The sequence below is a fragment of the Doryrhamphus excisus genome, chromosome 19, assembly GCF_030265055.1.
Source record: "Doryrhamphus excisus isolate RoL2022-K1 chromosome 19, RoL_Dexc_1.0, whole genome shotgun sequence".
Lineage (NCBI taxonomy): Eukaryota > Metazoa > Chordata > Actinopteri > Syngnathiformes > Syngnathidae > Doryrhamphus > Doryrhamphus excisus.
Genome location: NC_080484.1, coordinates 6,864,931 through 6,877,820, shown reverse-complemented (window position 1 = coordinate 6,877,820; position 12,890 = coordinate 6,864,931). Strand labels below are relative to the sequence as shown.

Sequence of the window (12,890 nt, the reverse complement as noted above, 5' to 3'; positions counted from 1 at the left end):
TAAGCACCAAGTTTCACTGACGTGACGTCACGGCATCGCGACCGTCAAAGGAAGAAGGCGAAGCACAATGGCGGCAAGGTTACTCCTCCGTTCAGCCCTCAGGGTGGCCGTGAGCCGCCGGTCCGGTCCAGTCCCGACACTGAGCCGCAGCATGGCTGCTGGAGGTGAGTCCCGAACCACAAAACCAGGAAAAAACCCAAACGAAATACCCGACAATAAAGTAGAGGCAGGCTTGCCCGTCGCAAGGACGCAGGAAGAAACACATCGCTATTATTAGCATTGTTAATGCCACTAATATATATTTAGGCGCATTACAAAACACTTAAGTGGCTTTGCTTATATGGAGGACATCGGTTGGGTTGTTTGTGGTTTTATTTGTGTTGAATATGCCGAACAAAGTTACATGACAGACGGGAATGTAACGAAATGGAACATCACGATTATTGTGACAAATTATCACGGCAATGTTGGATGTGCTCAGGATGTTGAAAAAGTACTGATACGTACGGAGAAGTACAGAAGTATGACGAACGTTTATTTAAAAAGAAAATAGACTTTCCTTGGCCAAAATAGCGAACCGCGCATGCGTGCCCGCTTCTGAAAGCTTGGCTGACAGGGCTCGGAATGGCACGTGATCGCTCAGTGCATTATGGACCTGCGGCGTCCTTTTTGTGTGTAACAATACATACCTAGCTCATGCCGTTAGGACTGGACACTATTGTGATAAACATGTAAATAAGTCATAATAACCGATCATTCAAGTCATTTTAATAAATAACTGTTAATGGTATTGTTTATACAAATCATATTAGTTTGTAGATAAATAAATTGTGGCGTAAAAGCTGACTTAACGCACCTGAGCACGCCAACATCCACATGAAAGGAAGTCATCGGGCGTCGTCATGAAGGGAACGCTATTTCTTCTTCCTGTGTGAGGTATTCCCACGGATGAGGAGCAAGCCACCGGCCTGGAGAAGATAGTCATGAAGGCCATGAAGGAAGGCTCGGTAAGATGGCTTCACATGCCGATTCTTGGCCATCTGGCGTCTTCATCCTGTGTGACAGGTGACTGCGTGTTGCATTGCAGGACCCGTACAGCATGATGAAGCCAAAGGAGTACGCCGGTTCCAAAGCGGATCCTCACCTGGTTCCCTCCATTTCCAACAAGAGGATTGTGGGATGTGTGTGTAAGTCCTTTTATTTACTAGCATGAGTGCTGTGTGTTTTGGGGAAATGCTATTATTTTTAGGATGCGGTGTGTTGTTGTTGTTCAGGTGAGGAAGACAACACGGCCGTGGTGTGGTTCTGGCTCCACCAGGGCGAGGCCCAGCGCTGTCCGTCGTGCGGTTCCCATTACCAACTGGTCCCACACCAGCTCCCCCACTAGACCCGGAACAAGAAGCACGTCTGCGTATTTTGGGAACATCCCGCTGATTCCATTATCCTTCCTGTTTTTGACTCCCACATTCTCTCTCTCTATACTTGATCAACCTGATGACCTCATCATCATCGTCGTCGTGAGTCTTTGCTGGCGTCCAGCATGTCTTGCGTCCTCTGCAATGTTCCACTCACTCCTCTTATTCCAACAATAAAGTCCCTTTGACTTCTTCGACATGCCGTGCTTTCCTTCCTTCAATCAGCTTCAATTCCTGTCAAAACAGGAAGTACTCCAGGAGATGTTAGCCTCCGCCAAGGCTGCCCTTTGTCACCGATTCTGTTCACAATTTTCATAGACAGAATTTCTAGGCGCAGCCAAGGTGTTGAAGGAGTCCGGTTCGGGGGCCTTAGAATCTCATCTCTGCTATTTTGCAGATGATGTGGTTCTTAGGGCCTCTTCGGGCTGCGACCTTCAGCCTTTACTGGGACGGTTTGCATCTGAGTGTGAAGCTTCTGGGATGAGACTCAGTACCTCCAAATCAGAAGCCATGGTTCTCAGTCGGAAAAGGGTGGCGTGCTCCCTTTAGGTTGGGAATGAGGTCCTGCCCCAGGTGAAGGAGTTTAAGTATCTCGGGGTCTTGTTCACGAGTGAGGGAAGGTGGGAGCGTGAGGTCGACAGACGGATCGGCGCAGCCTCGCTGGAGGGATTATGTCTCATAGCTGGCCTGGGAATGCCTTGGTGTCTTCCCGGTGGAGCTGGAGGAGGTGGCCAGGGACCGGGAAGTCTGGGCTTCCCTACTGAGACTACTGCCCCCGTGACCCGGACCCGGATAAGCGGAGGAAAATTGATGGATGGATGGACCACTTTGATACACACTTCTCACTTTAACTATATATTATTGGGAATAATTCATGATATTCATCTACCCTACGCAATGTTTATAAAGCTAGCAGTTAGCAACATAACATCTTCGCTGTAAGCGCTACACTAAACACACTGTTAGCATTCTAACAATAGCGTGAATTAGTGGCAATGGCTAACTTAGCTCAGCAGTTAGCGACCAGCTCGGCGGCTGAATCCCAACACTCCAATATGACGGTTCAACTAGCGTCTAGCGTTGAAGGAATGAGAAATAACCAGGTTACTCACGTTTATAAGCCACAATGTTGGTTGGACATCAAATGTTAGCGCAACTCCTACACGGCTGCCCTGGTGCATTGAGGTGCCCATCCAGAGTTGTAAATGGGAGTTGCGTTTAATCATGTTCACCAAAAGCAGCAAAAGAGAATGGATACTAGAAAACCAGTATTTGTACAAATGTTTAAAGTATTTTCAAACATATTGTCTTTCCAGTTTACATGTAATTGTGATTTAAACAAGAATAACAACGAAACAAATTAGATGCAGCTCACCGGTAAGTGGCACCATGTGGGTGACCCTGTTTTCGACCACTCATACACGCATCATAGACGTTGTTGTGATGTTCAGGATGTCCGTGAAAGCATCTCCCGATCTGTCTGGCAAGGAAGTGTTGCGATGACTAACGGACTAAAGAAGTGTTTGTTTTCGAGTTGAGATACATCAATGGTGTTTGAATTGTACTGCTGTTGATGGTTCAGTTCTCAATAAAGTTATAAAGAGGCCCCATACTCTGTGGGGAACTACACTGTGTCGTCTGTTGTCAGAACAGAGAGCGGTGGGCTGCCATGATGCACATGTGTTAATTAAGCTAAATTTTACGTAATTAAATAAATTAGTTAGCGCTTCTAACACGTTATTTATGGCCGCCCTCATCCAAACACTTTATGCTAGGTGTTAGCATGTTAAAGTTAGCATACTGCATTTTTGCTATTTTCATGGATATATCATGCTCGGTGTTAGCATGTTAATGTTGCAAGCATGGTAATATTAGCATAGTAGCATTTTTATAAATGTTCCATTGGTAGAAACTATTATGTTAGGTGTTAGCATGGTAACATCAGCATGTTAGTAATGATAACATGGGCATGCTAGCAGTTTTATTTTGCAATTTTAATGAATGTGAGTTCAAGCAGACACCGCTATGTTGGTAGGTGCAAGCACGTTAGCATTCTTTAAGTCAGCCAAACCCTGCCATGGTATGTTTTCATGGTCAAAGAAAGTAATGTTTTCTATTGTTTACATGTGTTCTATAGTTTTTTTTTATTTTCAAGCGTCATCCATCCCATACTTTCTTTTTCTTTTATTGATGTTAATATTGTAGAGAGGTACCTTTATGTCCGTGTAATTGTCTTTGTACTGTTTAGTCCAATTGAAGCTTGCAACAACAACAAAACAGACTGAAGGAAGTGAGGCAGTCCGGCGCATGCGTAAAAGTCATCGTGTTTCCGGTACGGATAGTGTAGCGACGCAGAGACGCAAGATGGCGGCAAGGTTACTCCTCCGCTCAGCCTTCAGGGCCGCTGTCAGCCGCCGGACCGGGCGGGAAGCGACACTGAGCCGCGGCATGGCGGCTGGAGGTGAGTGCCGAATACAACCGGGGAAAAACGAGAGCAAAGAGGTAAAAATAGAAGCAGAAGAAGGTTTGTTCGCCGCTAGTGAGGTTGACGTTAGCTTTAGCATTATTAGCACGGGCAGGCGTCGTCATGAAGGCAACGCTATTTCTTCTTCCTGTGTGAGGTATTCCCACGGATGAGGAGCAAGCCACCGGCCTGGAGAAGATAGTCATGAAGGCCATGAAGGAAGGCTCGGTAAGATGGCTTCACATGCCGATTCTTGGCCGTCTGGCGTCTTCATCCTGTGTGACAGGTGACTGCGTGTTGCGTTTCAGGACCCGTACAGCATGATGAAGCCAAAGGAGTACGCCGGTTCCAAAGCGGATCCTCACCTGGTTCCCTCCATCTCCAACAAGAGGATTGTGGGATGTGTGTGTAAGTCCTTTTAGTCACTAGCATGAGTGCTGTGTGTTTTGGGGAAATGCTATTTTTAGGATGCGGTGTGTTGTTGTTGTTCAGGTGAGGAAGACAACACGGCCGTGGTGTGGTTCTGGCTCCACCAGGGCGAAGCCCAGCGCTGTCCGTCCTGCGGTTCCCATTACCAACTGGTCCCACACCAGCTCCCCCACTAGACCCGGAACAAGAAGCACGCCGGCGTATTTTGGGAACATCCTGCTGACTCCATTATCCTTCCTGTTTTTGACACCCACATTCTCTCTCTATATATACTTGATCAACCTGATGACCTCATCATCATCATCATCACTACCAGTCCTTCTTCTTAGGACGGAAAGGGTGGTTCTGCCGTGGTCCAACGTGAGGAAGGGGGGTCCTGGAAAAGGACCTATACTTGAATGAAAAGAAATAAAAGCTTGTCAGACCTCTAGTGGACCTTCCTGGGGTGTATTTCCAGTTTTCACGTGAATTAATCACCATGTGTTATGTCCAAAATGTGCCAATTTTTACCGTATAATTATTGAAAGAAAGAAATATAATTCTAACCATAAAATATTCTATTCATATTTGGACTTTATTCTTATTTTCTAATTGGAATTGGTGTTTCTAATAATATACTTTAATTTACAACTCTGTGCTTCTAAAATGACATGATTTTCATCCTCATTATTACAACTTTATTCTTGAATTGTGACCTGTTCTTAGGATTTTATTTCAATATTATTCTTGTCTCATATTTAATTCTTAATTCAATTAAGAATTCAATTCATAATACTTTATTCCCATAATTTTCCCACCGCTAATTCCAAAAATGGAAAATATTTTGTCCCAGATATTTCAACTTTATACTAGTAAAACTGTGTGTGTGTACAAGTACAAATTGTTGTACTGTGTACTGTGAGGTGCCCTGATGAAAAGCAGGAAGCGTTGGAGCAGCAGCCATGAACTAGTTTATTCCATAAAACGATGATGATGACAGTTTGTTGATGTTAGTAGCGTTCCTCCGTGCACGTTTAAAAAAGAAGCCTGGCTGTCGCTGGCGTCCGGGTGTGGCATGTTGTGGACACGTGACCGCCCCAGGCTAATGCTAATGCTAACAGGCAAGTGCTGCATTTTCAAACAAATATTCAACTGTGTCCTCCATCGGCTGCGGGTCATCAATCAACCACACGTGCTCCTCTGATGACGCGTCCCAAGACTTTGGAATGGATACGTAGCAAAAGAAAGAAAAACTTTATTGACACGCGTGACAATGTACACCTTCACGTAGAAAGGAGGCGTGGCCCCAGACTGGGAGGAGTCCTCGGGCCAAGGGTCGCCCATTTCCCCCCCCTTTCGTGGGTGGCGAGGGAGGGGGCGGGGCCAAAGCAGAAGGGGGGGTGTTCTAGAAGGTCTTCCTGTGGATGGCGCGTGCTCTGTCTTCTTCATATTCCCGCTTGGACACCCACATCTTCTTGAAGGTGTCCAACGATGCCAGGATGGAGCCTCTGTGGGTGGGGCCAACAAGGTCACATGACCAGTGGTCATTCCAGGTTACTCATGAAAAAATCCAAACCTACCCGATCCAGTTGGAATAGAGTCTCTCCTGGGGGGCGGAGATCTGCACACACACAACAACCAGTGAATGTGTGTGTGTGTGCACGTGCGTGTGCATGTGTACCCACCTTGATCTTGACGTCTTTAGGCGCCAGCTTCTTGACTTCTGTTAGTAGTCTCTCTCCAAAGCCTGAAGCGGGCGATACAAGAGTCACAAGCGCCGCCGCCCGACCACCCGCCCGCCCATGTGGCCACACCCACCTTTGATGAGCGTGGAACCCCCACACAGCACGATGGTGGAGAAGAGCGTACGCCGCAGGTCCATGTCTGACCTCTGGATGGCGTAGGCCAGAATCTCGTGGATGCCTTGGCTCTCGTCGCCCACCAGGTCGGGCCTGAAGAGCAGCTCCGGGGCGCGGAAGCGAGCTGGCCCGATCTGAACGCAACAGTACGCCGCCGTCAGAACAGGAGGGGGCGGAGTTTGGCCGAGAGAGAGAGAGAAGCATACTCACGTTCAAGGTGCTCCCGTCTGGAAGGACGTACTGAGCCTTCTCCGTGTCCAGCGTCTCATCTTTCTGGGGGTTTAGTGACAGGTAGCACGCCCTCTGGTGGACAACGTAGTATGAGGCGCATCGTGACACAAGCGCGCCCCCCACCCTGGTTCCCCCCGGCCCCGCTCACCTCCTTGATGGTGCGCACCACCTCAAACTCTGCGGACGTGTTGAAGTTGTAGCCCTCCTTGCGCAGGAGAAGACGCAGGAATCTGGACACATCCCTGCCAGCGATGTCCACCCGCATGATGGTGTGTGGGATGGCGAAGCCCTCGTAGATGGGCACCACGTGGGTCACGCCGTCTCCCGAGTCCAACACCACGCCCGTGGTGCGTCCTGTGGCGTACCTGGGGGGTCACACGGTGCAGCTGTACATCAGCATCGCATACAGTATTCGTATATTCTTTTATTCCACTTTGGCTGATTTGATCTCCACTATTCCCTTTCCATCAGGGCTTTATTCCCATTCCATATGGCTTTATTCCAATTAGATAGGGCTGTGCCATATATGGATATTTTCAAATATGTATATTTCTGTTAAGCAGGACATATCATTCCTATGGATATAGAATGGATTTGATGCAGAGGTCTCATGTTTCAAGATGGCGCCGCCCGAGTACAAGCTAGTTACAACTAGCTAGTTAGCTCTGTGTCTACTGCAGCGTTTTTAGTGTTTCGTGGTGTTTATTTATGACTTCCTTATTGCTTTTGTGCAGCTATGGATGTTTATCTTGTTACGTTTGTAGCTTGCCGCTTGCTCCATTGTTGACACTTGGGAGCGGCTGTTAGCATATACAGAGATACAGAGGAGGAGAGGCAGCATAGTGGGGGTGAACAGCGAAAAAGACGTATAAAGGTTGCTGGGTAAAGACAGTATCAACCATGTTTACCGTCTGTCGTCATGGGAACGTGAGATGGAAGTGCTAACGGCGCTAACCCGGCTACAGAGACAGAGTCCAGCACGATTGCACTGAAGATTCAACATTAGATTGAACTTTTTCTATATTTATTTAGAAAATAAAATATACTATTTTGTATAAGATTGTTTACATTTTAATTATTTACAATTGAAAAATATTGGGATATATATTATATGGATATTCAACCTAAATATACCAAGATATGAGTTTGATCCATAACGCCCAGCCCTACCAAAGATGTATGACTTTATTCCCATAGTGATTTTATTCCCATAAGATTATGACTTAATTCCCATAACATAACGCCAGGAAGACACCAGGATAACGGCAAGAAGATGCTGCAAGAATGCTATGAAGATACCAGGTGCATAGTGGTGCCAGGAAGATGCGAGAAAGATCCCAGGTGCTTAGTGGTGCTAGGAAGATGCTAGGAAGACGCTAGGAAGATCCCAGGTGCTTAGTGGTGCTGGGAAGATGCTATGAAGATCCCAGGTGCTTTGTGGTGCCAGGAAGATGCTAAGAAGATCCCAGGTGCTTAGTGGTGCTAGGAAGATGCTAAGAATATGCTAGGAAGATACCAGGTGCTGAGTGGTGCTCGGAAGATGCTCAGAAGATACCCAGAAGATACCAGGTGCTTAGTGGTGCTAGGAATATGCTAAAAATACGCTATGAAGATACCAGGTGCTTAGTGGTGCCAGGAAGATGCTATGAAGATGCTATGAAGATGCTATGAAGATGCTAGGAAGATGCTAGGAAGATGCTAGGAAGACGCTAGGAAGACGCTAGGAAGACGCTAGGAAGATACCAGGTGCTTAGTGGTGCCAGGAAGATGCTAGGAAGATACTAGGAAAATGCTAGGAAGAGATTCGGAAGATACCAGGTGCTTAGTGGTGCTAGGAAGATGCTAGGAAGACGCTAGGAAGATCCCATGTGCTTAGTGGTGCTGGGAAGATGCTATGGAGATGCTATGAAGATACCAGATGCTTAGTGGTGCTAGGAATATGCTAAGAAGACGCTATGAAGATACTAGGTGCTTAGTGGTGCTAGGAAGACGCCAGGAAGATGTCAGGTGGTACTTACAAGCTGAGAACTGCCTGCATGGAGATGGCGAGAGCGGGAACGTTGAAGGTCTCAAAGAACACCTCCGCTGCCTTCTCTCGGTTGACGGTGGGATTGAGAGGAGCCTCCGTCAGTAGAACTGGATGCTGGTACACGCACACACACAACGATTATGCCAATCAGCCCATGACGTCATCACAGAAGAGCAATAAGAAGACGACTCTGACCTCCTCTGAGAAGGTCTGCAGCTGCTCCTTGGAGTAAACGTACTGCCAGATCCTCTCCATGTCATTCCAGTCCTTCACGATGCCGTGCTCCATGGGATAGCGCACCGACAGCAGACCACGATGTTCCTGTCTCACACACACACACACACTTGAGTCCAACATGTATTTCTCCAGGAGGGAGGCGTGTCTGTCATTAGAATGGAATAGGATGAGACATGGATGACAGCCATGTTCATACAAACACACCCACCTCTGCTTTAGGCCCAATGAACAGGTCTCCCTCCAGGGCCCCCGCCATGACACGCACATGTTTGGGACGCCCCACACTGTCACACACACACATTGATCGGGTGTGTTAATAGTCCAAGGATGACAACATCATGCTTAGGTTGACGAGGAAGACTCACTAGTTAGGGAAACAGTATTTAGGGATCTGGTCGCCAGCAAAACCAGCCTTAATGACCCCTGAACCCTGCAGAGACACGTGACAACATATGAAGAACCCTGCTAGCATCAATGTGCACCCTAGTTTGAACATCAGCTGTGCCGGGAAGAGGAGAGGAGGGTCATGAGACACAGCTGGAGGCCACACACACACACAGCACTTTGTCCCGTCCTGTAAAGACAGCGTGATGTCCCTCCTAGGAGACCACGGAGAACGTTCTCTTTAAATAAGCATCAACCAAAGAGATAGTACACATTAAAAGCATGCTGTATGTTTGTTACAATGGAGATAATGAACTCGTATGACCAGCGAGGAGGGAAATGTTTTGGTGCCGAAGCTAAAGAAGCTAACATTTATCTTCTGTCACCTCAGCTAGCCGGCTCGCACTCGCGGCTAGCTGCGACTCTTGCTAATGCTAATAGCGGAATCCAAACAATATATTGACGGTGAAAATAAAAAGGTTTCTGTAGAATATTTGGACGCGGGGGTGTTGGTAAGCAAAGCTGGACTTGCCTACAAGACAATAGCGAAGCTAAGCTAACAGCTAGCAAGCGACGGTCTCGGTTTGGGTGTGGATGAATGACATCATCATACTCACATTATCGATCACAACAGGCTGATTAGCTAAGATGTCATAGGACTCCATGACGGACTAGATTGGCCGGGCGCGCGTCTATGGATGCGTCTGCGTGTTGCGTCCAGTTTAGTGTGAATTGTGTCAAAAGTGTGTAAATGACGCCCTGTCACTGTGCAGTCCGCGGCTCCTCACTGCGGACTGTCCCGCCCCTCCAGCGCCACAACACGTCAGCAGTGTGATTGGCAGGCGGTGTGACCAACCAAATTGAGGTGTCTCATGGGTGAGACAGGAGTCAGAAGCAATTGGAACTTGGATCAGAGACCGTGCATTTCACTTGTTTGCCCAGTGGAACTCGGGGAATTATATCCTCACTAGAATAGCAGAAATCATTTGGTTTGATTTGTGGCTGTAAGGAGAGTTGCTTCAAATTGGAGCTTGCTTTAGAATTACATTATTTGTCAGTCTTAAAGGACACAACGTTTAGAGGCTAATCCGCGTCAATTATATTATCACTATACATTATGCATCATGGGCTCCACAGCACACACAGCTAGGAGACCCGAGTTCAATTCCACCATCGGCCATCTTTGTGTGGAGTTTGCATGTTCTCCCCGGGACTCCCCCATTCCAAAAACATGCTAGGTTAATTGGCGACTCTAATTTGTCCATAGGTATGAACGTGAGTGTGAATGGTTGTTTGTCTATATGTGCCCTGTGATTGGCTGGTCACCAGTCCAGGGTGTACCCCGCCTCTCTCCCGAAGGCAGCCGGGATAGGCTCCAGCACCCCCGCGATAAGCGGTAGAAAATGAATGAATGAATTATCCATCATCCATATCGACTCTGAAGCCTGACACTCCAATCTCCTACACTTTCCTTGTGCCGTGAACATCCCTCCCGGCCAATCAGAACAAAGCAACGAAAAGCAGGCGTGCCTTGTCAGGAAAGTCCGTGAAGCTCACACAAAGGCAAACATCGAGTCACTGGCAGACAGGAATTCATGACAAATTGTGTAAAAACTTCAAATTACTTTCCTTTTGAAGGCAAGTTGTGTCCACAGAGGTGTGTTTTGAGCTGACATCGTGAACTACGGAAGGCGCTCGTTTGTCGCTGTAGCCTAGCTTAGTAGAAGTAGCTTAGTTAGCATGGCACTTTGAAGTTAACCTTCGCGGTATTGTGGCTTATTAAAGCGTAATACATTGCTACGTTCCATTCATCAGATGCTTCCATGGTTACATTAAGAGGAAAAATACCATGGCTCTTGCTGAGGTGCAGCTGGAGAAGTAAGACCAGCTCCTGAAGTTTCATTTTTACTCAGAGCAAAAATGAAAGCTTGATGTCGACTTCCTGTACAAGCATACGATGACCTTTGACCTGTGATGTCCTCACTGTGTGTCAGACACTGTTGGGTGTGTTTTGCAAGCGAGAGCGATGACCGCCGTGCGGAGTGGGTGAGTCCCTGCAGGTGTAAAGGTTGCACCAAATGGATCCATCAGTCGTGTCTTCAGCGTTGGTTGGATGAGAAGCAGAGAGGAAGCGACGGCGACGGCGGCAGCTGTCCTCAGTGTGGCACGCGGTACCACATTGTCTTCCCAAAGATGGGTGCGTGAGAAGGTGATCTTCTAGTGGCTTTGACGTGGAGAGCTGCTGTAGTGATTGTGGTGTCTTCAGGTCCGCTGGTCTACTTCCTCCAGCAGCTGGACCGAGCGCTGTCACGGGCCAGTCCGCTCGCCGCCTTTGGCATGCTGGTGGGGACGGCGTACTGGTCTGCCGTCACGTATGGCGCTGTGACTGTCATGCAGGTGTGGGGAGACGGTTTGAGCGCAGGAAGTGGTGTGTGTGTTCTTCTCACTGTGTTGTCGTGTCCAGGTTGTAGGACACAAGAAAGGTTTGAACATGATGGAACGGGCCGACCCATTCTTCTTACTCATGGGCCTGCCCACCATCCCTGTCATTCTGGTCCTGGGGAAGATGGTCCGTTGGGAGGACTTCCTGGTCAGGCTGTGGCTCAGATACTCCTACCAGCGACAACTCGGTACACACACACACACCCTCATGGAATCAGCCAGATGTTTTACTCGTGTGCTGCTGTTGTCACGTAGGCGTGAGCAGCCACCTGCCCCCCCTGGCTGCACCAGGAGACCACCTGTCTGTGTCTCGTACTCTGTGTGGCGCTCTGGTCCTGCCGTGGATCTCCAGTCTGCTTGGACGTCTTCTCTTCCGACGAGTGACCTCCAACCTGCAGCAGAGCATCCTGGTGACTCCGCTCTCCTGGTTGACATTTTACAGTAACGGCGACAACTCACTGTGGTCCTCCCTCCGACAGGGTGGCGTCACCTTCGTGCTGCTGAAGGGCTCGTTCAAGGTGTACCTGAAACACCAGCAGCACGTCCTGCAGGCCAAGCGACACGTCCTGGACTACCCTGACCACCACACCCGGGACACCTCAGGTCCACCATGAGCCTGCCAGGAAGTGGACCTGCTTGTATGGAAATAGCATGCGGGTACCCGTGTGTGGCTGAATGCATCTCTGTGAGATGTATTATTCATGTGCTTGGGGGGGAATGTGACTGGTCCTCCATTGACTTGACGCTTTATTTCAGATGTGGTGAATAAAATTTTTAGAACTCTCAGTCGCACCTCGCCACATCGTTATTCGCTGGGGTTTAATGCATAATGCAATGCAAGTTGTATGTATTCTTGGCCTAAATGAAGCATTTTCAAGCGTTAAAATGGCTAAAAGAAGTAAAAAGGTTCAACTTGTTAATGTAGTATTCTACATTGGCCACCGGGTGTCGCCAGAACGATGGCCAGGAGAGGCAGATCTTGCAGATTGAAAGATCTCACACAGTAATGGGGCCATAACCATGACAAGCTAAGTCCCCCAGGGAAACACGAGCAGGAGTTTTAGTCACGTCCCTGGAGCCGTGTGTTGCTGACCCCTGTACTAAACAATACTGATGACGTCACCATCAGACAAGACAACAAGGGTCAGTCTGGTTTGAAGACCACAAGCACCCAGAGTTACCATGGCAACACGCATCATCACAACCACCACGTGACTCATTGGAGCTTGTTACAAGTTTGGTTATGTGTGACGTGACGTGTAGTGAATATTAAAAGCACACAGTGCGTGCATGTGTGTCCGAGTCACATGTTTGTCAGGAAAACACACAATCATGCAGCTTCCTCCCTTCGTGCACGCCCACACCGCAAGCCCAGGAATGTCCACAAGCACGGCAGCGTTATTTCGGTCTCGGCCACACAC

The 12,890-nt window shown here is 48.2% G+C and overlaps 4 protein-coding genes across 7 annotated transcripts; 3 read left to right on the top strand and 1 right to left on the bottom strand.

Annotated features, from left to right (window-relative positions):
• On the top strand, positions 1-1,612 carry LOC131106897 (cytochrome c oxidase subunit 5B, mitochondrial). The gene is made up of 4 exons (XM_058056406.1): positions 1-164; positions 937-1,007; positions 1,088-1,187; positions 1,275-1,612. The coding sequence occupies exons 1-4, from the start codon at positions 68-70 to the stop codon at positions 1,385-1,387; spliced, it is 381 nt and encodes a 126-aa protein (XP_057912389.1). The 5' UTR covers positions 1-67; the 3' UTR covers positions 1,388-1,612.
• Positions 1,613-3,713: 2,101 nt separating this feature from the next.
• On the top strand, positions 3,714-4,738 carry LOC131106967 (cytochrome c oxidase subunit 5B, mitochondrial-like). Its single transcript, XM_058056540.1, has 4 exons — positions 3,714-3,876; positions 4,037-4,107; positions 4,188-4,287; positions 4,372-4,738. Exons 1-4 carry the CDS (start codon positions 3,723-3,725, stop codon positions 4,482-4,484), a joined length of 438 nt encoding a protein of 145 aa, XP_057912523.1. The 5' UTR covers positions 3,714-3,722; the 3' UTR covers positions 4,485-4,738.
• Positions 4,739-5,235: 497 nt separating this feature from the next.
• On the bottom strand, positions 5,236-9,850 carry actr1b (actin related protein 1B). Its single transcript, XM_058056539.1, has 11 exons — positions 9,645-9,850; positions 9,009-9,073; positions 8,852-8,927; positions 8,602-8,727; positions 8,396-8,520; positions 6,526-6,742; positions 6,357-6,449; positions 6,106-6,280; positions 5,973-6,034; positions 5,868-5,908; positions 5,236-5,795 (listed from the first exon to the last, which is right to left on the bottom strand). Exons 1-11 carry the CDS (start codon positions 9,690-9,692, stop codon positions 5,693-5,695), a joined length of 1,131 nt encoding a protein of 376 aa, XP_057912522.1. The 5' UTR covers positions 9,693-9,850; the 3' UTR covers positions 5,236-5,692.
• Positions 9,851-10,522: 672 nt separating this feature from the next.
• marchf5l (membrane-associated ring finger (C3HC4) 5, like) lies at positions 10,523-12,720 on the top strand. Of its 4 annotated transcripts, none has more exons than XM_058056944.1 (7): positions 10,523-10,665; positions 10,843-10,905; positions 11,022-11,224; positions 11,294-11,424; positions 11,492-11,657; positions 11,725-11,879; positions 11,949-12,714. In XM_058056944.1, exons 2-7 carry the CDS (start codon positions 10,877-10,879, stop codon positions 12,081-12,083), a joined length of 819 nt encoding a protein of 272 aa, XP_057912927.1. In that variant the 5' UTR covers positions 10,523-10,665; positions 10,843-10,876; the 3' UTR covers positions 12,084-12,714. The 4 variants fall into 4 exon arrangements, with proteins under 4 accessions (XP_057912927.1, XP_057912928.1, XP_057912929.1 ...); XM_058056945.1 differs by having other exon boundaries at positions 10,527-10,665; positions 10,813-10,905; positions 11,949-12,717; XM_058056946.1 differs by having other exon boundaries at positions 10,565-10,634; positions 11,949-12,718.
• Positions 12,721-12,890: the final 170 nt, after the last annotated feature.

Bases quoted from the DNA above. Each gene is read 5' to 3' on its own strand.
- LOC131106897 (XM_058056406.1), top strand. From the start codon at position 68: ATGGCGGCAAGGTTACTCCTCCGTTCAGCCCTCAGGGTGGCCGTGAGC. The intron at 165-936 runs GTGAGTCCCGAA...TTCCTGTGTGAG, and splicing joins CCGCAGCATGGCTGCTGGAG to GTATTCCCACGGATGAGGAG. The intron at 1,008-1,087 runs GTAAGATGGCTT...GTTGCATTGCAG, and splicing joins AGGCCATGAAGGAAGGCTCG to GACCCGTACAGCATGATGAA.
- actr1b (XM_058056539.1), bottom strand. From the start codon at position 9,692: ATGGAGTCCTATGACATCTTAGCTAATCAGCCTGTTGTGATCGATAAT. The intron at 8,728-8,851 runs GTGGGTGTGTTT...TGTGTGAGACAG, and splicing joins TCATTGGGCCTAAAGCAGAG to GAACATCGTGGTCTGCTGTC. The intron at 5,796-5,867 runs GTAGGTTTGGAT...CCCCACCCACAG, and splicing joins CTCTATTCCAACTGGATCGG to AGGCTCCATCCTGGCATCGT.
- LOC131106967 (XM_058056540.1), top strand. From the start codon at position 3,723: ATGCGTAAAAGTCATCGTGTTTCCGGTACGGATAGTGTAGCGACGCAG. The intron at 4,108-4,187 runs GTAAGATGGCTT...GTTGCGTTTCAG, and splicing joins AGGCCATGAAGGAAGGCTCG to GACCCGTACAGCATGATGAA. The intron at 4,288-4,371 runs GTAAGTCCTTTT...GTTGTTGTTCAG, and splicing joins GAGGATTGTGGGATGTGTGT to GTGAGGAAGACAACACGGCC.
- marchf5l (XM_058056943.1), top strand. From the start codon at position 10,623: ATGACAAATTGTGTAAAAACTTCAAATTACTTTCCTTTTGAAGGCAAG. The intron at 10,685-10,842 runs GTGTGTTTTGAG...TCCATTCATCAG, and splicing joins GGCAAGTTGTGTCCACAGAG to ATGCTTCCATGGTTACATTA. The intron at 10,906-11,021 runs GTAAGACCAGCT...ACTGTGTGTCAG, and splicing joins GCTGAGGTGCAGCTGGAGAA to ACACTGTTGGGTGTGTTTTG.